The 21,460-nt window shown below is 40.8% G+C and overlaps 1 protein-coding gene across 1 annotated transcript; it reads left to right on the plus strand.

The window, feature by feature from the left end:
* Positions 1-11,484: 11,484 nt before the first annotated feature.
* On the plus strand, positions 11,485-12,531 carry LOC100732255 (membrane cofactor protein-like). The gene has a single exon (XM_003479740.1). It carries the CDS (start codon positions 11,485-11,487, stop codon positions 12,529-12,531), a length of 1,047 nt encoding a protein of 348 aa, XP_003479788.1.
* The last annotated feature ends 8,929 nt before the right edge of the window (positions 12,532-21,460 follow it).

Here is a 21,460-nt window from a genome sequence, read left to right on the forward strand (position 1 = left end):
TTGCTCATATGCATGTCTTCTTTAAGGAAATATCTATTTACATCTATTGCTATTTTTTAATTCTACAACTTATTTTTTGCAAGTGACTTTTTGTGGTTCCTTGTACACATAAGATATTCATGCTTTGTCTCTGCCACTTGCTTTTTTTGCTGTGCAGAAGCTTTTAATTCAACGTGATTCAATGAATCTATTTTTACTTTTGGTCCCTATATTTTTTTGGATTTTGCTAAAAGATATCTCTATTCATTCCAATTTCCTGAAACTTTTACAAAAACAAGTACAAACCAATCCCAAAATTAGTAGACAGAAAATAATAGCATAGAATAGAGCAGAAATAAATGAAATTAATATTTAAGAAAAACTATACGGTATCTACAAAATAAAGGACTATGCAATCAAAACTATTTTTAAAAGTGTTCAGTCAATGGTGTTTCTTATCTTACCAAAGTAATAAAAAGAGAAAATTCATAGCAATCTGATATGAAATGGTAGTACTGAAACTGATACCATGAAAATCCAAAGAACCATTAGATGTTAAGTATTACAAGCAAATGTGTGCCAACAAATTTGATGATGTGGAAGCAATCAACAAACTGAATCATTAAGAAATAAAAACCTTGGCAGATCAAGAAAATGGAGCAAGAGAGAGTAAGAAGCCTTCTGCCAAAGAAAAGCTCAGCACAAGATGGCTTCATGATGAATTGTACTGAACATTTAATGAACTAATTCCAATGCTACTTGTTATTCCCCATGATAGAAGAGGGATAAATCCCTCCAAACACATTCCTTGAGGCCAACAGCTTTATCCTAATACCTAATAACAGAAAATGCCAATAATGTTGAATAGGAACCCCCTCTCCCCTAAAATACTAATAAACCAAATACAACTAACATTAAAATTTTGAATCAACATGATCAAATGGGATTCATCAACCAAAAACCAGGATCATTCCATATATCCAAATCAATAAACTTGACACAGGACCTTAAAAAAAAAAACGACAAAAGGCAAATGATTGTCTCAGCAAGTTGAAAAACAATGGTAAAATTCACTGTTTTTGTAATAAAAATGCTGAACGTTAGGTAGAGAAATAGAATACATTGACATAATAACACATAAGCAAGTACACACACATATACATACATAAATCTACACATACGTGTGTGTCATTTGTGATTATCAGTGCTAACTTCACACGGAGTGGCAGAAAGCTGAAAACTTTATGTATAATATCTGAAACAAGTCAAGCAGGTCTATTTTCTTCTCTTCAACATAGTTCTAGAAATCCCAGGTAGAGCTATAAAAGAAATGCGCATATACATATTCCCAAAATTCCTACAAAAGTTATGAGAACTAATAAATTCAGCAGATTCTCAGGAAACAAAATCAAAATACCAAAATCAGTAGCATAAGTACACACAAATGGAAAGTACACTTTCAAATGAACAGGAAGGAAGGAAGACGCTTTGGCACAAACACAGTCTCACATGGCAAATCCACAGCTGACGTTACTTCCTGCAATGCCCATGCCAAAAGCATGGCCTTTAAAGCTCACGCTTCTTCCAGTGACACGCTGCCCAGAGACTGGCACATGGGGACCTGCTCACCCATGGTGTGATGCCCAGGGAGGGCCGGAGAGGTGGCAGGATCCTCAAGGCGCTGTCTTCCTGAACTGATGATCTCACAGAGAGGGTCGCAGTTGACCATGCTTATTTGGAGGTGGAGAAAGGAGGCCTGTGGATGGGTACTCTCCGTCCCCTGCCCCTTGCTCTCTTCTAGGCTCTTCCCATGCCCTCTGCTTCCCAGATCCCAGGAGTTTAGCCACTTTTCTGTGCCATCCCCTCCCACATGAGGTTTTGCCCTGGATCCCCAGCCAACCCTGGGCAAAAACTTTGGACCCAAGGGCAAAAATTTTCTCCTCTAAGTCACGCATGTCAGGAATTTTATCCCAGCAACCAAATGGTGACCCATGCAATCAGGAAAAGTACAGTATCACTGTTGCCCAATGTATTCTGTATAATCAGATGTTCAAATCTAACCACACAGGCAAAAGAAAAAAAGTAAAAGAAAATGGCATTGGAATTGAAGTAAAAATGGCTCTGCTTGGAGATAAGATGGTCCCACACGTAGACTCCCACCTTTAAAGGCTCTATGAAACAACACGATCAATACTAACAAATGAGTTCAGTCGATTTGAAGGATATGAAATCTGTATACCAAAGTGGGTTGTTTTTTACACTAGTATCAAAGTATCTAAAAAATTCAGAAACTGTAAATTTAACGAAAGTGTTGAAAGACATCCTAAAAATCATAAAGCACTAATAAAAGAAGTTGAAGAACATACAAAAATATGGAAAGATTTCCCACGTACATGTATTAGAAGGATTATTATTTAAACTGTTCTAAAATGATCTAAAGATTCTGAACCAGTGACCTTTTGATTTTATTATAAAGTCACAGGCAAAAAAAGCAAAATAAGGCAAACTTCATAGCATCAAAGTAAAGATCTTCAGAGCAGCAAAGGAAACAATAAGCAGAGTAAGCAGGTCCCATATGAAACAGGAGACGATGTTTGCAAATCACCCATTTTTGGTTTTTGTGTTTCTTTAAATTTTATTTAAAAGGAAAAAGAGAAAAAAACAAAACAAAACAAAGCGGTGTAAGGGTACAAGTAATACAGAACTACAAAAAAAAAAAAAAAAAAAAACAGTAAGAAATCACCAGTTAATAGATTACATATTATCATCTTAGAGATAGTTGCTCAAATCACAGTATCAAAGCATACAAAGTGGACATTCAAACAGTGAGACTGCAAACAGTTGTGTTCAATGATCCAACCAAAAACATTAATATAGTCAGCTATTTAACACCCCTAAACACACTTGCTGTTGTATCCTTTAGAGCACTTTTTTTTCCCTCTCTTTTTTACAACAAAATTTACACATTTTGGGTTTTATTACTCCTTAGTTCTTATTACTTTTTTGGGGGGAGAGAATAAAGTCAAATATGGCAAAACAAAGCTGTCAGTCAAAACCAAGGATAGACATAGCACATGATGTAAAACAGAGTACAAGGTTATCAACAATGGTTATCAACAATGCCTCTTGTTTCCTTAAAAAGAATTGTCTATCTCATTAGATATTATAAAGTTGGACAAAACAGTAGAGAACAAGACCAATAAAACTTAAGCATTGTAAACATTACAGGACTTCCAAAGGAGACAATAGTCAAACCAGAATGGGCATCTTAGTGAATCTTATGGCCTTCAAAGTAGTTGCCTATACCCTCAAACTTGATACTATCGTACAGAACGGAACAGAGTCTAATCAGTCAAAACAAGATCGTGGGAGTATTACAGGACTTCAAAACAAGTTAATAGGAAATCAAAAAAGTTACTATTATGTAACTTGCTAATTTTTAAAATTTTTCCCCATAATTAAAAAAACATAAGAAATAACTAAATAATTTTTTAATGAATAAGGGAGAGATTGAGATAAAACAGGACATAACAATATAACAATACAGGTCAAAGCATGACTGTTTCAGCAACCTAGTGCTTCACCACCAAATAATCCAACTTAATAGTAGTAACCATAGTGTCTGTCTTTTTCCTTGAAATATTTGAATAAAAATTCATATACTATAGCTTCAAATATTTCCATATCAAGAAGGCCAGAACAAAGCCTTTCCAATTAATAAGTGAGAACTTTATAAGGCTTCAAGGCCACATAATGGGGAATCATGAGTACCACATATTTTTATATATTTGAATCATTACTTACATTAGGGAAACTATTCGATATTCACACATGCGAGATTGATTTATTTCACTTATGAGTATGGTCTCAAGCTGCGTCCATTTATTGATAAATATCTCAATGTGATCCTTCTTTATAGCTGAATAATACTCCATTGTATAGAAATACCACGACTTTCTTATCCATTCCTCAGTTGATGGACACTTGTGTTGTTTCCAAGATCTGGCGATTACAAATTGTGCTGCTATAAACATAGGTGCACATATATCACTGTGGTATGATGCTTTCAGTTCTTCTGGGAATATGCCTAGAAGTGGAATAGCTGGAATAAATGGGACTTCCAATCCCAGCTTTTTGAGAAATCTCCAGACTGACCTCCACAAAGGTTGGACCAGTCTACACTCCCACCAACAGTGTACGAGAGTTCCTTTTTCCCCACAGCCTCTCCAGCATTTGTTGTTGTTGGTTTTCTTGATCCTGGCCATTCTTTCAGGAGTGAGATGGTATCTCAGTGTGGTTTTAATTTGCATTTCTCTAATGACCAATGATGATGAACATTTTTTCATGTATTTATTTGCCATTTCCATTTCTTCATCTGAGAAGTGTGTATTCATCTCAGATGCCCATTTTTGGACTGGATATTTGAATTTTGGGGGTCTAAGTTTTTTTAATTCTTTATATGTTTTAGACAAGAGTCCCTTGTCTGAGAGAGAGTTCACTAAAATATTTTCCCAGGTTGTGGGTTTTCTCTTCACTATGCTAGAGATTTCTTTTGACATGCAGAAACTTTTTAATAAGAACTGGTCCCAGTTATTGACTCTGGGAAGTATTTCCCCGTGCAGTTTGAGTCCTGTTCATGAATTCTCTACCTACTCCTATGTCTTCAAGGTTTCTACCCAATTTGTCTTCCAATAGATTTAGTGTTTCTGTTTTGATATTCAGATCTTTGACCCATTTAGATTTTAATTTAGTACATGGTGATAGACATGGGTCTAGCTTTAGTTTTCGGCAAATGGAGAGCCAGTTTTTCCAGCACCATTTATTAAAGAGGCTGTTGTTCTTCCAGTGAACCTGCTTGGCTCCTTTATCAAAGAAAAGGTGGTTGACTGTGTTTGTAGTTGTGGTTGTGTCTTCTAATCTATTCCATTGATCTTCGGCTCTGTTTTGATTCCAATACCATGTTGATTTTACTACTGTTGCTTTGTAGTATAACTTCAAGTCAGGGATTGTGATGCCTCCTGCTTTGCCTTTGCTGCTTAGAATTGCCTTTGCTATTCTAGGTCTCTTCTGGTTCCAGATGAAATTTAGGAGTGATTTCTGTAGATCTATAAGGTATGTTGATGGTATTTTTATTGGGAATGCATTGAATCTGTATAACAATTTTGGGAGAATGGCCATTTTCACAATGTTTGTTCTTCCTATCCATGAGCAAGGAATGTCTTTCCATTTTCTGAGATCATCTTCAATTTCTTTTTTCAGTGTATTATAATTTTCACTGTATAAGTCTTTCTTTCGTAAGAGTAATTCCTAAATATTTCATTTTTTTGCTTGCTAATGTGAAGAGTGTAGTTTCTCTTATTTCCCTCTCTGTGATTTTGTTGTTTGTGTATAGGAATGCTATTGATTTCTGAGTATTGATTTTGTATCCAGCCACATTACTGAATTTATTTATTGTATCTAAGAGTCTTTCAATGGAGTTTAGGGGGTCTTCTATGTAGAGTATCATGTCATCTGCAAACAATGATAATTTAACTTCTTCTTTTCTTATCTTTACCCCTTTTATTTCTCTCTCTTGCCTAATTGTTCTGGCTAGTACTTCCAGTACTATATTAAATAGGAGTGGTGACAAAGGACATCCTTGTCTTGTGCCTGATTTTAAAGTAAAGGCTTTCAATTTTTGGCCATTTAGTATGATGCTGGCTGTTGGTTTGTCATAAATGGCCTTTATTATATTGAGGTAAAGACCATCTATTCCAATTTTCTGTAAAGTTCTTATCATGAATAAATGTTGGACCTTATCGAAGGCTTTTTCTGCGTCTATAGAAATGATCATGTGATTCTTACTTTTGGCTTTATTGATATGGTGGATTACATTTATTGATTTACGTATGTTGAACCATCCTTGCATTCCTGGGATGAATCCCACTTGGTCATGGTGTATAATCTTCTTGATGATTTGCTGCATCCTATTTGCCAATATTTTATTGAGGATTTTTGCATCTGTATTCATTAGGAAGATCGGTCTATAGTTCTCTTTTTTAGTTGGGTTTTTCTCAGGTTTTGGTACTAGAGTAATATTTGCTTCCAGGAATGACTTGGGAAGGATTGCTTCCCTTCAATTTCATGGAATAGTTTGAGGAGTGTAGGCATTAGGTCTTCTTTGTATTTATTGTAGAATTGTGCAGTGAATCCATCTGGGCCTGGCCTCTTCTTTGTAGGTAAGGACTTAATTACATTTGCAATTTCATTAACAGAGATTGGGTTATTCAACAGTTTTACATCCTCTTGATCTAGCTTTGGTACTTCATATGTTTCTAAGGTCTGTCTATTTCTTCTGTGTTATCAAACTTTTGAGAGTAGAGGTTTTCGAAATAGGTGTTGATGATCTTCTGTATTTCTATTGAGTCTGTAGTGATTTCACCTTTTTCATTTCTTATTGCATGAAGTTGAGCTTTTTCTTCCCTTTTTAAAATAAGGCTGGCTAGGGGCTTATCGATTTTATTTATTCTTTCAAAGAACCAACTCTTTGATTCGTTGATTCTTTGGATTGTTTTCTTAGTCTCTATTGCATTGATTTCTGCTCTGATTTTTATAATCCTCTCTTCTTTTGGCTTTGGGCTTGACTTGCTCTTCTTTTTCTAGCTGTTTGAGGTGTAGCATCAAGTTATTTATTTGTATTCGTTCTGTTTTCCTGATGTGGGAACTCAGTGCAATAAATTTTCCTCTCAGGACGGCTTTCATTGCATCCCACAGTCCGGTAAGTTGTATCTGCATTTTCATTTTCTTTTAGGTATTGTTTAATTCCTTCTTTAATTTCTTCTGTGACTCACTGATTACTCAAGAGTGTGTTATTCAGTTTCCATGTGTTTGCGTGATTTTTGCAGTATCTTTTATCATTAATTTCTAATTTCAGAGTGCTATGATCCGATAACATGCAAGAGATGATTTCAACTCTTTTGCATTTGTTTAAATATGTTCTGTGAGCCAATATATGGTCTATTTTAGAGAATGATCCATGTACTGCTGAGAGGAATGTGTATTCTGATGTTGCTGGGTGGAACATTCTGTATATGTCTATCAAATCCATTTGTTCGCAGATGTGATTCAGTTCTGTTATTTCTTTGCTCATTTTCTGTCTGGTTGATCTGTCTCTTGGTGTCAATGGCATATTGAGGTCTCCTGTTACAATTGTGTTACTGATAATTTGAGTTTTCATTTAGTTGTTTTATATAACTGGGTGCTCTGGAGTTTGGTGCATATATATTTAAGATAGTTATCTCTTCCTCTTGGAGTTTTCCCCTTACGAGTATGTAGTGACCTTCTTTGTCCTTTATGGTCATTGTTGGTTTAAAGTTCACATTGTCTGCAAACAGAATGGCTATTCTTGCCTTTTTTGGATTCCTGCTGCATGAAGTATTGTTTTCCATCCTTTGACTTTCAGTCTGTGAGTATCCTTCTGGTTTAGCTGGGTTTCCTGTAAACAGCATATGGTTGGATTTTGTTTCTTGATCCATTCTGCTAGTCTGTTTCTTTTGATTGGTGCATTGAGACCATTTACATTAATGGTTATTACTGTTAAATGCTGATTTATTGTTGACATGTTATCTCTCTGCTGTTGCATCTTTATCTTTTTGTTGTGTTTAATTATCTGCTTTGCTTAGTGGCTTTTTCCTTTGTGTATCTAAACTGTATTTCAATATTTTTTTGCAGGGTCAGTTTGGTGTTCATGAAGTTCTTCAGCTGTCCTTTGTCATGGAAGTATTGTATTTCACCATCAATTTTGAATGATAGTTTTTCAGGATACATCAGTCTAGGTTGGAAATCATTTTGCTTTAGGATCTGGAATACTTCACTCCATGCTCTTCTTGACTTTATTGTTTGTGCTGAGAAGTCTGTTGTGATTGTGATAGGTTTTCCTTCATAAGTGATCTGTCTTTTCTCTCTGACAGCTTTTAATAATCTATTCTTGTGTTGGATTTCTGGGATGGTGATTATTATATGTCTGGGTGTAGTTTTATTTTGGTTATGACTATTTGGAGTTCTATATGCTTCCCTGATCCTGATGTCGGTTTCTGATCTCATGCTTGGGAAGTTTTCAGCTATTACTTCTCTCAATATCCTCTTGACATCCTTTATGTTGTCTCCTTCTTTTTCATTAATCCCTATCATTCTTATGTTATTTTTCTTTGCATCATCTTGCAGTTGTTGAATTGTTGTTTCCTGATTCCTTGCTATTTTTAAAAGATCTTTCCTTTCCTGTTCACTAGCTGCAATCCTGTCTTCAAGGTCTGAAATTCTATCTTCACTTTCATTAAGGTGGTTTTTACAACTTTCAGTGGAGTTTTTTATTTCCTGTATATCTGTGCATCTGCATTATGTATTCTGTTTGTTTCTTATATTGCTCGTCTAGGGATTCTATCTTTTTGTTTAGTTCTTCCAATTTTTTTATCTGTGTTTTCTTTAGATATATTCAGAATCTCTTTCATTTCTTTTATAATTTCTTCTTTTACCTGGGAGATTATTTTGAGTTTGAATTTCTTTAAAGCTTCCTGGAGTTGCTTGTTAATTTCAGTAGCTATTGTGTCTGATATTTGAGGTGAATGGCATATATTTTCTTCTATATACATTGCTCCTAGGGTTTCTTGAGATGGGCTGGAGGTTTGAGGTTGTAATTTCGTCTTTCGTTTTGTCATTTTCCTATATTTCTGTATTTCAAGTGTTATTTGAAAGCTTCCTCAGGGTCTGTTGGAAATCCCCTTCTATGTTTGCAGCTCCTGAGACTCTGGCACCCCGTTACCTCAAGCCACTGGGCCTGCAGAACCAATGGCCCTCCTCTGCCTGTTCAGAACTCTGCAGTTCCAGATAAGCTGGGCCTCAGGGACACTGTGCGCCCACCTGCCTGTTGGAAGCTCCACAGCTCTCCAAGCGCAGCCGGGATGAGGAGGCGGATGTAGAGGCCTCAAACCCACTTCTCCACTTCACTGCACCTGGAAGCCTGGAGGGTCCCAAACAGTCTGGGCTTTGGGCAGAGTGCGCTGAGCACTCACCACAGGCTGCAGTGCCTCTGGAACCTGCGATCCTCCCCTGCTTGCTGAGATATCCACAGTCCTCCAGACACAAGGGGAGGCTGATGCAGGCGCCCCAGATTTGCTCAGCCCCTCATCTGCACACCGATGGCAAGGTGCGGGAGTCAAATCACCCATTTTGAATGATTAATCCAAAGTATATAAGCAAACTTAATGACAAGAGAATAACAAAACCAAAAATAGGCAAAGAAGGTAAAAATATGTTTCTTAAAAAAGAAGACAAGAAATATTTAAACATTCTCATCGTTAATAAAACTCAGGGAAATGGAACATAAAAATGTGCTTCCATATCTTTTCTCAGGTGCAAATTCCTACTCACAGTGGAAGCATCCCTGGCAAGGAAGTGGGAGGATGACAAGCTTCTGCTGTCCCATGCGTGGTAAATAAGTACAAAATTAGGAAAATGTGGCAGCGGGTTTCCAAAAGCTCAAAACTGAGCTATGGCTTTATCTAACACTCTTGTTCCCAAGTATCCATTGATGGACAAGAAAAGGGAAAGCTGCACACACACACACACACACACACACACACACACACACACACACACACGGAGGTAAATATTACCCAATCTTAAACAAAAAGCCTGGTAATCTACTTATACTACAGTGACTACCATTAATCATACTGTATGATATACTCAGATTTGCTGGAGTAAATTGTAAATGTTTTCATTATAAAAATTTAAACTGTGATAACTGTGAGGTGACAGACATCTTAATGACATCATTATGGCAATTATTACATGGGCTCTCTGAAACGGTATCGTGTCTGTACATATGTCTAATTTTGCCTGTCAGGGATTCCTTTGTAAAACTGGGGGAGGAGGGGAAGAAAAGAATGGCCCTCCAAGGAGCGACAGCTCTCCAGTACCTGTGACACGCTCGCTCGTGAAAGCAGCCAAAGTGTAGGGGCAACAAGGGAGATGGAGCACAGATCAGAAAGGCCACAGCCAAAGATGCACTGTCACATGATTAACTGTGAGGCTTCCAAGAGATGCTTCTAGGAAAAAAACCACCAGGCTGATTCTAAAAAGAAAACAAGTAACCAGTGAGGGAGATTTGTTTACCATGACAACAGCTGCTGCAGAGACAGAGACACTGAGCTCCTACCCGGAGGGAGGAAGCAAAGAGAGACAGGGGAAGGGGGCTTGGGAGCTGGAGACCCTGCTTCTAACTTACGCTCTGTGGACTGCACAAGCTTCAATGCTCCCTGTGTGGCTTATACCTGTCTGGATGTCAGTAATCTATGTAAAATGAAAGAAAACATGGGGACTGAGTTTGGCTGTACATGTTTGGAAGACAAGGAAAACACTGCCAGTGATATGCTGGAGTAGAAGATTTTTATTCTTTTAGGGGGATACTGGGAAATGAAACCAGGACCATCTGCCCACTTTCTACTTTTTATTTTGAGGCAACGTCTTGCTAACTTTCTAAGTGCTCAGGCCACCACCCTTTCTGCCTCCTGCTTCAGCTTTCCCAGCAAGAGGAAGAGCAGGCAGCCCAGCTGCCCTTCACTAGAATGGCCTCAGGCTCCAGGTGAGGAGGACCAGGACACAGTCATCAGGAAAAGCTAGAGGCATCTTGAGCTCAGGCACCTGCACCTCAGGATCCCGAGGAGGAAGACAGCAAAGAAATAAACACCCCAACATGGGGAAGAATCCCAGGATCAACACCCTGAGATGCAGACAGGGGAGGCCAGGGCAAGGGGTACTGTGAATGCACAAACCCAGCCCCAGCCTACTTTGGGGCATGGGAAGACATCACTTCACACCACCTGCAGGCTCCCCCTCTTCCCCTGCCCCTGCTCACCCTTGGAGGAGGCATTCCCAGGAGGCCAGGCAGGGAGCAAACCTGCAGTGACCTGCAAGACCAGGAGAGGCTGATGAATGCACCAGCACCCAGCTGACCACCTTTATAATCCACTGCTAACAAGGCCACGTTGGGATGTGGGCCCCAGGGCACACAGCTGCTGGCCTTATGAAAGCATCACTCAGGGGCCCTTCTCTCCCCATCTCAGGCTTTCCAGGTCCTCACTGGATTCTCTGGGTTCCTCCACCACACTGCTGGCCCACACCCATTTGCCCAGAGATCTGTTCCAGGCAAACCCTGCTGGGCCACCTGGTCCTGTCTCATCCCGGGCTCCATGCTGAAGAGAACCACCAGGATGCAGGCAGGGAGCATACACAGGTGGGTGAGTTCAGCTCCCCCAAGAGGTTACATCAACAATGCAGGCCCAGGCTCAGTACCTGACCCTGCTCTTGCTCTTGTGATGTTCTGGGTGGAGCCTAGCCACACCCACTCGTGCTGCATCCTCCAGGCCCTCCCTGAGCCTCAGCCCAGCACTGTGACCCTGATGCTCACACTCCGCTCCGCAGGGCCTGCCCTGTGCTGCTTCACAGGTTCTGCTGGTCCTGCTGCTCATGGCGTGTCCCCAGCACCACGACAGCCTCCTTCCCTCCCAGGGCCTCCTCTGGCTCCTGCTGCTGGGCCTCGGGCTCCTGCATTTTGTAAGCTCTAGCAACTGTGGAAGGCCCCCAACATATCCCAGCATGGAGCTCATGGGCCCTTTCAAATACATGTACGTTCTTGGGGACCATGTAAACTATCGGTGCAAACCTGGATTCCTGAGTCGCCCTGTGTTTATCACCCTTTCAGTTTGCGGTCCTTCTGGTAAGTGGACACCTGTGTCCATGGATGCCTGTTACAAAAAATCATGTGATCTCCAGGTGGATCCTGTTAATGGACAGGTAATTCTACTAAACAAAAGTTACGAGTTTGGAACACAAATACAATTCTCTTGCAATGATGGTTTTTACTTAACTGGAAATGAAATTCTCCATTGTCTACTGAATGGATCAGATGTGAAGTGGAGCGGCAGAGCCCCAGTGTGTGAGAAGGTTTTGTGTCAGCCACCCCCAAACATACCAAATGGGGGCTACTCGCGTCACAAGGATGTGTTTGAGTATCTGGAGGTCGTCACATATGCTTGTCATCGCAGTCCTGGAGAGGAGGAGCTCTCACTGGTTGGCGACCGCAGGCTCTACTGCCTCGGCAAGGACCTGTGGAGCAGCCCGCCCCCTGAGTGTAAGGTGGTCAGCTGTCCACACCCTGTAGTACCCAATGGGAGACAGACAGCAGGATTCAGAGTGAAGCACCACTACAAAGCCAGGGTTAAGTTCGAGTGCCATCAGGGCTTCTTCCTTCACGGGAGTGACACAGTTGTCTGTGCGGCTGATGGCACGTGGCAGCCCCCAGTTCCACATTGTGAAGACACCCCACCTCCTGCCACCAGTAAGGTCCTGCATGCTAGCCGAAGGTCTCCAAACTCCACCAACTCCAGATCCAACCAAGAGACCTCCAGGTCTCAGCGTGCAAAAGGGTGGGTGCCGGCCCTGAGTGTGGTCTACGTCATCGGGATCATGATACTGTGCACATGCCTGTACAGATTTATTCGAAGCAAGAAATAAGGCGACACAGAGATTTAAGCTAAATGTATCCCTTTCCAGAGGAGCTCAGCCACTCTACTGGAGCAAACCGTTTTCCACAAACTGACTTTTGTCCATTTGTAAAATTCCATTAAAAGCTTCAGATGTGTGGAAGTTGTTCTCTAGTTTCACTCTCGTGCAGGTAGCTACTTCATAGTGTGAGCACTGTAACACGGCAGGGACGCAGGTGGTGTTCTTCATAGCTCTTGCAGGGCCCGTGTATGGATCGCCTGCGTTCCCCTGAGCAGAGCTAAGGAGCGGGTTACCCTCGGCAGTAAGGTAAGGAAATCCCACAATCTGAAAACTTAAGTAAATACCTTTCAGAAGCAAGTAATATTTCGTTGGCAAAGTAATTTTGGAATCTCTTTATGATTATTACAATAATAACTTAATTTTCATTAGTTCAATAATTCTAAAATGTGTTATATGTATTAGTTGTAAAAAAAAAGCCTTCACAAATTTGTAAGCACTATTTTAGTTCTTATCCATCAAAAACATGAATTTGGAAATGAGGAATATGGACAAGATTGATTTTGTGACAAGGAGTAGTATTAGAACTCTGTAGGTATCCCTAGCCTGGAGTTCTTTTCTGGCCAGTGGTGATTTAAAGAAGCTCGAAGCTTTATGTGTAGCATGTTTCTATCACTTTCATAAACATCAATAAGTTGGTGAAGAAATAAGCAAGGTTTCAGTACCTGCTTCACATCTTCGGAGAAAGTTAGAGGACACCGAGCCAGAGGACAAGGCCGCGGGCTCCTGGTGACAGTCTGGGGTCCTGAGAAACCCTCGCAGGCCAGGGCAAGACGCGCTCCTCTGCATCGCTGGCATCCAGGGCTCTGAGGTTAAACCTGCCACCCCGCTCCGAGGCAGTGGAGAGAACTTCACTGAAGGAGCCCAGGTTGTGTGAGAAACGCAGCAGTCCATAGACTGCTGACCCTCCCACGCAAAGGCTGTTAGGTTTTTGTGCCCCTCCTTCCCTCATTTCCTGAAAGGCTTTGTTCAAGGAGGACACGTCCCTTTGTCCATCCCCTACCAGTCACACTCATGGTGCGAACAGTAAGCGTATATCGTGCTGACCTAGCAGAGCTCTCCTGCCGGCCACATGGTCTCCTTCAAAGCAGTCACGAGCTGACATTAGAATTCATGTTCCACTTCTGCAAGCTGCAATTGAAACCCTGTTTTCGGTGGGGCAGTTGGGTCCGAGAAAGGTTTCATTATGATGAAATGGAAAATCAAGAGTGGATCTAAATAAATATTGTTTCACAATATGAAGACATATTTACCATGCATTGTGTTTTTCTTGTACAATTTCTGAAGAGAGGCTTTCGAAAGATAAAAGTTGTCCAGAAACACAAAGAAACTCTGCATTAAGCACAGCCATAGTTTAACTGCATCCATTTCCACATACTTTTCAAGGAAGTGTCAACTGCTTAGAAGTAAGAAATTTCCACTCTGTAGATCTTAAAATATATTTAGAATAAAGCGTATACAGAGCCTATAGAGATACATGCCATATTTCTTGCTGTTTTCAATTTTAAAATAAACAAAGGACAAAAAACAGATGATCATGATTAAATTAAATTAAAATCTGGAAAAAGCATTAACAGTAATTTTCTAATTATGTCATTTATAGAAATATTTTTCATTTTCTCTCTCTAGTTCTCAATTTTATAATAAACTGCAGTACACACATGCAGTGTAAATGCATGCGTATGTGTGTACATATGTGTGTATGTTTGTGTGTTGAGCAAATGCATATGTTAAACACAGTTTACAAGTGGTGGATGGACCTGTAGCCTTTGGCATCACAGTCCTGGGTCAGTACCTAGTCAGGGCTCATGGGCAGGGCCGCAGCTCCTCCCCTAGTGCTCCTCTGGCCCGGTGCTTCTGCACTGAGAGAATCCTTAGAGAGACATGAACTTGGCTCAGGCATGTGATATAATTTTCCCCCTTTTGCTTCCTTGTATTTTTCCTCCATCTTCACAGCCATAGTACAGACAGACAGAAAGATAGACAGACAGATCAATATCTATACTTCCAGGCTTCAGTGTTTTTACCTGATTTCTAAATAACGGTAAATGAGAATTGAGCAACTCACAATGATGGACTCTTTCCAAGTGATACCTACATGCTTCTCAAGGTGCACGATCCACCGACTGGTTTTTAGGAATGCAATGGAACCAGAGAAATGTCTGCGTGGTTTACAGAGGTACGCATTCTGTAAAATCAGGACCAGTGGTTGTCTCTCTGGCTGTGATCCCACATCCAAGCAGTAGAGCACCTTCAGTGCCCACTGTCCATTCAGATACTTGACTCCAAGTGCAAGGGCTCAACCCCAGTGGTCCTTACCCCCAGGAGCATGGAGCTCTACAATCGCTGTGAGGCAGGGCCTGTTCTTCCATGCAGAAAGGACCTCAGGCTCCCTGTGGGTCAGGCACAGAACAAAGGCCAACCTCTTGCTTTTCTCAGAATACATACAACCTATACCATTGTGCAGACCACACACTATCCCACACCTAGTAATAATAACATAAGCAGAAAGTCAAGAAGAAAAAAATGAAAAGGAAAATTGCAAAAAGAGATAAAATCAATTAGCTAGATGCAAATTTAATATTTATCCAAAGCGTAAGCTCTATTAAGACATGCTCCTCTGTTTATAGTGTTGAGACCAACTCTCCCACGTCACCATTCACACATCCTGGAAGCAATGTCGAGTTCTGGAAAGAACTTGGAGAGCTGAATGCCTGCTTCTGAGAAGGTTTCTCCTACAAGGACTCAGGAACTGCAGGCTCAGGGCCTTGGGCCTCCCTGGAGCCAGGACGTTGGGATCCATGTGTGCCCGTCTGGTCTGGTGATCTGTTCTGTACCAGGAGGTACAAAGGCACTTGTTTTCCAGAACATCTCTCCGTTTCTAGTTTTAACAGTTGTTTATAAAGTTTAAAAGATGGCTTCACTGACGCAACGCCACTCTTCAAAGAAGGCAGTTCCACAATGAGATTTTGTTTCCACCTACAGCCCTAGAAACATTATTTATGGCCAAACTAGTTCAAAATTCACTTTAATGCAAACTTTTTCACCAGGGAAAGAGTTAATTAAATAGTGAGGTCATGATAAGACACTGTAAATGAGCCGCTGAAAGCTGTGTTTTGGGTACCTTTAACAGGGCAGGGGGGAATTGTGGTTATAGAAATATATTCTACAGCTCTTGAAAATGGGTTATCCCTATGGATCACAACAAGTTAAATTTGTGAGGAAAAGGTTGCTTCCTGTGTGTTTGCAAAATGATTGCTGCCTTAAGGCTGAAACATAAATTTTAAAGCTAGTATATTTAAGTGGGCAGGAATCCACAGATGATCCATAAAAGGTATCAACATGAAGGAACACGGGACTTAGGGTTCAAATGAGAGGATAAAAACTATAAGCAGGAAAGGGAATAAGAGGAAAAAGAATACATGAGATCTTTAGAATACTCAAACTCCTGGAAGACAAAATTGCACAGTAAACATCTCTGCTGCGCACACCACTCCCGGGCGCTCAGATAGCATCTGAATGGACCTTGTGAATGTTGCTCTTGTCCCTCTGCTAACCTCCCTGGGCTGCCCCTCCCTCTGGCTCTTATCCCCTAGCTGAGTAATTAACACCCCTGTCTCTCCAGGGTTGACTTAGCTTTCTTCCTCTGGGCATCTTCTCCCCATCCACCTGAGCCCTCTTACCACTCTCTCTGTGCTGCTTCCACTTGGAATACCACTTCCTGTTGCCAAGATTCCCAGACAGAGTGTTACTACTCCAGCTGTGACTCTGTCTCTACCCCGTGAAGAGACTCGGTGTCTTCTGGCTCGCGTATTTCCAGAGGTGCCTCAAAAGCTGGAGCAGCCTTCCTGTGTGATACCACATTTTGGTCTCATTTCTAATTGTTTTGCTCTATATCTGTAGTTCTTTTACATATTACTGCTTCTGAGTTATTCATTTCCTTTGAATATCTTGTTTTGATTATTTTTTCCAGATATAGGAGTCTCCTTGTGGCCACAGAAAATTTGTCTCCTTGTTCTTTTCTCTTATCATGAGAACACTACCCTCAGATACTTTTGTATGCGTCAGTCTTTCTATTGCTCTTATTTACAGGAATATTTATGAGCTACTTGCATGTATTTTCGATTTCCATTTCTCATAAAGGCAAATGCAACAGTCCACATGGTGGCACCTGGATTTACAAAGCTATTTGCTGTGCATCTGCCTCTCACCATGATTACGAAGCTCTGAAGGAAGTCCTGGAGCTTTGCCTTGTGGGGGGCAGGATGTGCTGGGAACTCATAAGCCCAAGTCTTACAGGAGCAAGTTAGCATTTCAAAAAAGTAGGCCAGGTCCTGAGCCCCTGGCTCACCTGTGATCTTCCCATCTGCCACCAAACCATCAGAGTCCAAGAAGAATGGCCTCTGCTTGGAGCTTTGGCTTCCAACATGACAAGAAATTATATATGTCGTCTTTGTTCAATCTCAGATCAGGTATATTGTGATAGCAAAAGAAAACAGATGACTATGTACCTCCAAGTTCCTGTTTGAGGATTTGATAACAAGACAGCTAAGCAGTTACCGGGCATAGAGGTGCACACCTGTAATCCTAGCACTCTTGGAGAAGCTGAGGCAGAAGGATCATCATGAGTTTGAGCTACATAGTGAATTCAAGACCAGCCTAAACTACTTAGTGAGACCCTGTCTTTAAAAAGAGAAGGCTACTCATATGAGTATAGCTAAACAATGAATCCAAATGTCACAAAATATAACGGTCAACAGTTAGCAGTTAGGCTTCTTTTATCTAAGAGAATAAATATTAACTGCTTAGGAAGCAGACCAAACTTTTATCTTCCTGTTATACAGAAAAGGCTTCCAAAACAGTGGAATTATAAAAACTTTCAAACAAGAAAGACATTTACATGACAGTGCATAATTATGTTTTAAATAATCATAAAACAGAATAGAGGAAAGCAGCATGAAAATCACAGAGCCACATTCTACTCCAGAGCTGCAGGAGTTGGCTGACTCCGACGGGCTGATCTGTAAATCTTAGTTTCGTTCCTAATGTGGCTATGATGACACCTATCCCCAGCACCCCAGCTCCATAATCACCGGGAATGGCAAATGGCCCTGTATAACCAGGCACAGCCACAAAGATTGGTGCATTTGCCTTAATAACATGACAAGTGAAAATCAAAAATACATGCAAGGTTTTGCATGGCACAGTAACACAGATAAAGCAATTCATAAGGGGCTTAATCTGTTACACTGAACCCAACACACCAGTGAAGTGGCCTTTGCTCAACAGATAAAGACAAAAGGTGCACCAGGTGTGATACCCACATTGTTGTTTGCTTTTGTTCCCATGGTTCACAGTGGCTGCCAGAGGAGTCCCGTGGTCCAGCATATGCAGTGCTGCACCCTGCATCACACTGTCTCTGAAAGTGAGTCCTCCACAGGCTCAACAGCTCACCTGTAATCCTGAGGGTGGTGATCTGGTGCCCAGCCTGGGTGTAAAGTAAAACTTAAGAAAGGCTGGGATGTAGCTCATTGCGAAGGTCCTGAGACCATTCCCCAGTGCCCCCACACTCACTCACATGCACGAACACACTCACATGCACACACACCTGTGCACACATCCACACACATCCACATGCATGCACACACATGCACACGTGCAACGCATCCGTGGTGGGCACACACATGCCCAGACACACACACACCCATGCATGTGCAATACACATACACAACAGTTTAATTTCAGCAGCTCTCGTTTTTAGGAGTAAAACTGGGGGAGACTTCAGCTATGTTTATTGTCCATAATGCACATCGAACCAATTTATATCCTATCTAAGTATGCATCATATGATGCCATTTTACCATCCACATTCCTCCTATGGGTCATGTCATATTTCAATCCCATCCCCTTCCAAGAGATTTGCTATTATATGCATATCTCACTTAAAACATCTTTCATTGTACATGATTTTTAAAAACAGGGCTTATAGTTAAGGAGATCATGAACACGACTGGGACAACTTTTTATTCCACTTACAAGAAAATGGCACAGAGGCACTAAATTGGACTTTGAGATTAGTTGAATATAAATCTTCCCTATTTCAATTTCAGCCACGTCATCTTGGATAAATCACTTCACTCTTCTTGGCTGGGGGATTACATATACACACACTGGCAGGGCTGTGTCTAGAGGCCCCTGCAAAGCTTCATCCACTCGTGGATAGAGCTCTTTGCAACTGAATCTAGGGTGAGTGAATACGGATTAAAGGGGTGAGGCACCAAGCCCACTGACTGGTCTATGGGGCCAACGGGCCCACCCCAGGTGTGGATGACACCAAGCAATAGGCTGGTAGCCTGAATGACATGAAAGGGAAAACCAGGCTGGCTGTGCGGCTGCTTCCTGCCTGCCCTTCCACACCGATGCCCATCTGCCACGCCATTCTGCCCTGGAGCCAGCTATGTACGAACTGAAACTTCTATAAACTTTGAGCTACAATAAAGCTTTCCTCATTTGTGGATGTCAGGTATTTTGCCCCAGCAATGAAAAGGTCACACACACACACACACACACACACACACACACACACACATTTCAGTCACATAAATGATATTCATTAAAAAGTACCTATGTTGAATGTTTTTCCTTTCCACTTTCTATGGTCCCATGGCATCATCTGGGTAACATATGTCTGAAAAGCACAAGCATTATTTCTGATAGTTTTTCCATCCTTCACACTCTTGCATCTGCCTATTTGTCTGATTCTCACCATCATCCTTCATCTGAACCTTCAGCCCGATCCTGAGGTGCTGACCTCAGCACCTGTTCTCTAAGCCTCCAGCCTCTTTATCCTCCAGCCCCATTCGTGCTAAAACAACCTTTATAAACTACCCTAGCCAGCGTAGCATGCACTCTTTAAAACATCCCTAACTTCACTCTGCCTAGAGCAAAACTGCTACAGTGCACTCTACACAGCTGATCCTCAGAAATAAGGTCTGACAGCATATTGGAAAACACAAGATATTCTACCATGTACTTGAAAATTCACAAAGAATGTTAATGCATCAAAGTCTCAAAAGCTATTAACTTCTTACTGTCATAAAATCCTGTCTTCAAAATACCTGACCAGAATATCTGCTTTGCATTTATGATAGGTTAATAAGATTAATTTGTCCAAAAAAGACTTATTCATTCTTCTGTGTCCCTTAAAACCTGCTCTACTCTACATTCTCATTCAATCAAAGAGATCATTTTTGATTCTTCTCTTGATTCCTGTCTTACTAACCCTACCACACTGAGTCCTCAGCAAAAAAACACCCCATCTCATGAATACATCCTAAAACCAACCAATCACTTCTTAAAAATACACTATAACATGCTAACTCAAATAGGTCACTGAGGGTGAGTCTTCTAGAGATGAGCACCCAAAGTGCAACCCAAACCCCACTTTCTTGTCACAGATCGCCAACACTCAATTAAACTGAAAACTGATGTTTTAGCTTAGAAAAAAAATGACTCATACATTAACATCTTTTTTCTTAAAAGAAAAGCACAGTGACACACATGTTGTACTTCACAAGCACTGTGTGAGAATGATTCTAACAGACTTCTAAAAGAACTCCACATCAGTCATGATCCACAACATTTTGTTCTCCGTGGATAATGTCTTGCATTCATTCACTGCAGGATTTAGATTTGTAAGAGAATGAAACAAATCCATTTTCTGAAAAGGCAGAAGAAGCAGGACCATCCCAAGAGACAGTTTGGGAGACAGAGGTACTTTAGAGCTCAGCTTCCTCTCAAGCCAGCCACACACGGGAGTCCCCCAGAAAGCTGCTTTGGCATCACCTTTATCAGATATTAATTTGCAGGTACACAGTATGAAATTAGGTAAGACAGATGGTAATGAGGGGCCTCTGAAGGCTGACAGTTCAGGTCTTCCTCAGGAAGAACAGAATTCACTCTGCGGTGTAAAGCAGAGCTGCAGAGGGCCCAGCGTGGCAATAGGACAGAACTGTCTCTAAGTGAGGGCCAAAACAAGCCTTTGAGGAAACTCATCAGCACAACATTATCCACCAGAGCAAAGTGTGAACTCTTTAGAAGGCAAGAAAGTCCAGCAATTGATAGTAAAAAGTGTTGAGAAAAGGCATCAGATAAAATCATCAGATATTTAAAAAGACAGGAAAAACTGTAAATTGAGATTCATACCTACCAGTCGGTAGAGTCAGATGTAAAAATAAAAGCGATGACATAGATGAGAGAATTAGTCAAATAAAGAAGGAAAGCATGAGTGAAGTAGAAAAAGAAAACATAGCAATTCCACTGAATTTCCAGATTTGAAAAGTATTGTAGCTAAAATGAAAATCTTTTGAATCAAGAGGAAGAACTAATAAAACACTTCAGAAACAATTATCAATGAATCCCAAGTCCTATTTAAAAAAACAGAAAATGAAGCACAGTCATAAACACAAAACAATATAACAGTGTTTCAGTAACTTAAATGGGAAACTATCAGTTGATATTTGAAGATAAAAGTGGAAAAAGAGATCAGGAAATATATTTGAAGAAATAATGGCTGCAGTGTTTCTAATTCCATGAAAACTATGCTGTTAGAGTTAAGAAACCACATAAACCCCAAATATGATGAGCAGGAAAAAATAGGAACCCCACACATCATGATTAAATGGTGGGGGCCAGTAGGAGAAAAGTTCTTAAATATCTAGAAGAATAAATAGTTTGCCAATCAGAAGGAAAGCGGACCACAGATTTCCTGCAAATGTAACAATAACATATTTGGGTCTGTGCCTGGATCCCCAATCCCCTAAATGGTACATGGCAAAGGCCCAAAGGAACAAGACACATGGCCTGGTCTTTAGGGCTGCAG

The sequence above is a fragment of the Cavia porcellus genome, unplaced genomic scaffold, assembly GCF_034190915.1.
Source record: "Cavia porcellus strain 051 isolate PalLab524CR breed Dunkin Hartley unplaced genomic scaffold, mCavPor4.1 scaffold_24, whole genome shotgun sequence".
Classification (NCBI taxonomy): Eukaryota; Metazoa; Chordata; class Mammalia; order Rodentia; family Caviidae; genus Cavia; species Cavia porcellus.

Coding starts and splice junctions, on each gene's coding strand:
- LOC100732255 (XM_003479740.1), top strand. CDS start 11,485: ATGGCGTGTCCCCAGCACCACGACAGCCTCCTTCCCTCCCAGGGCCTC.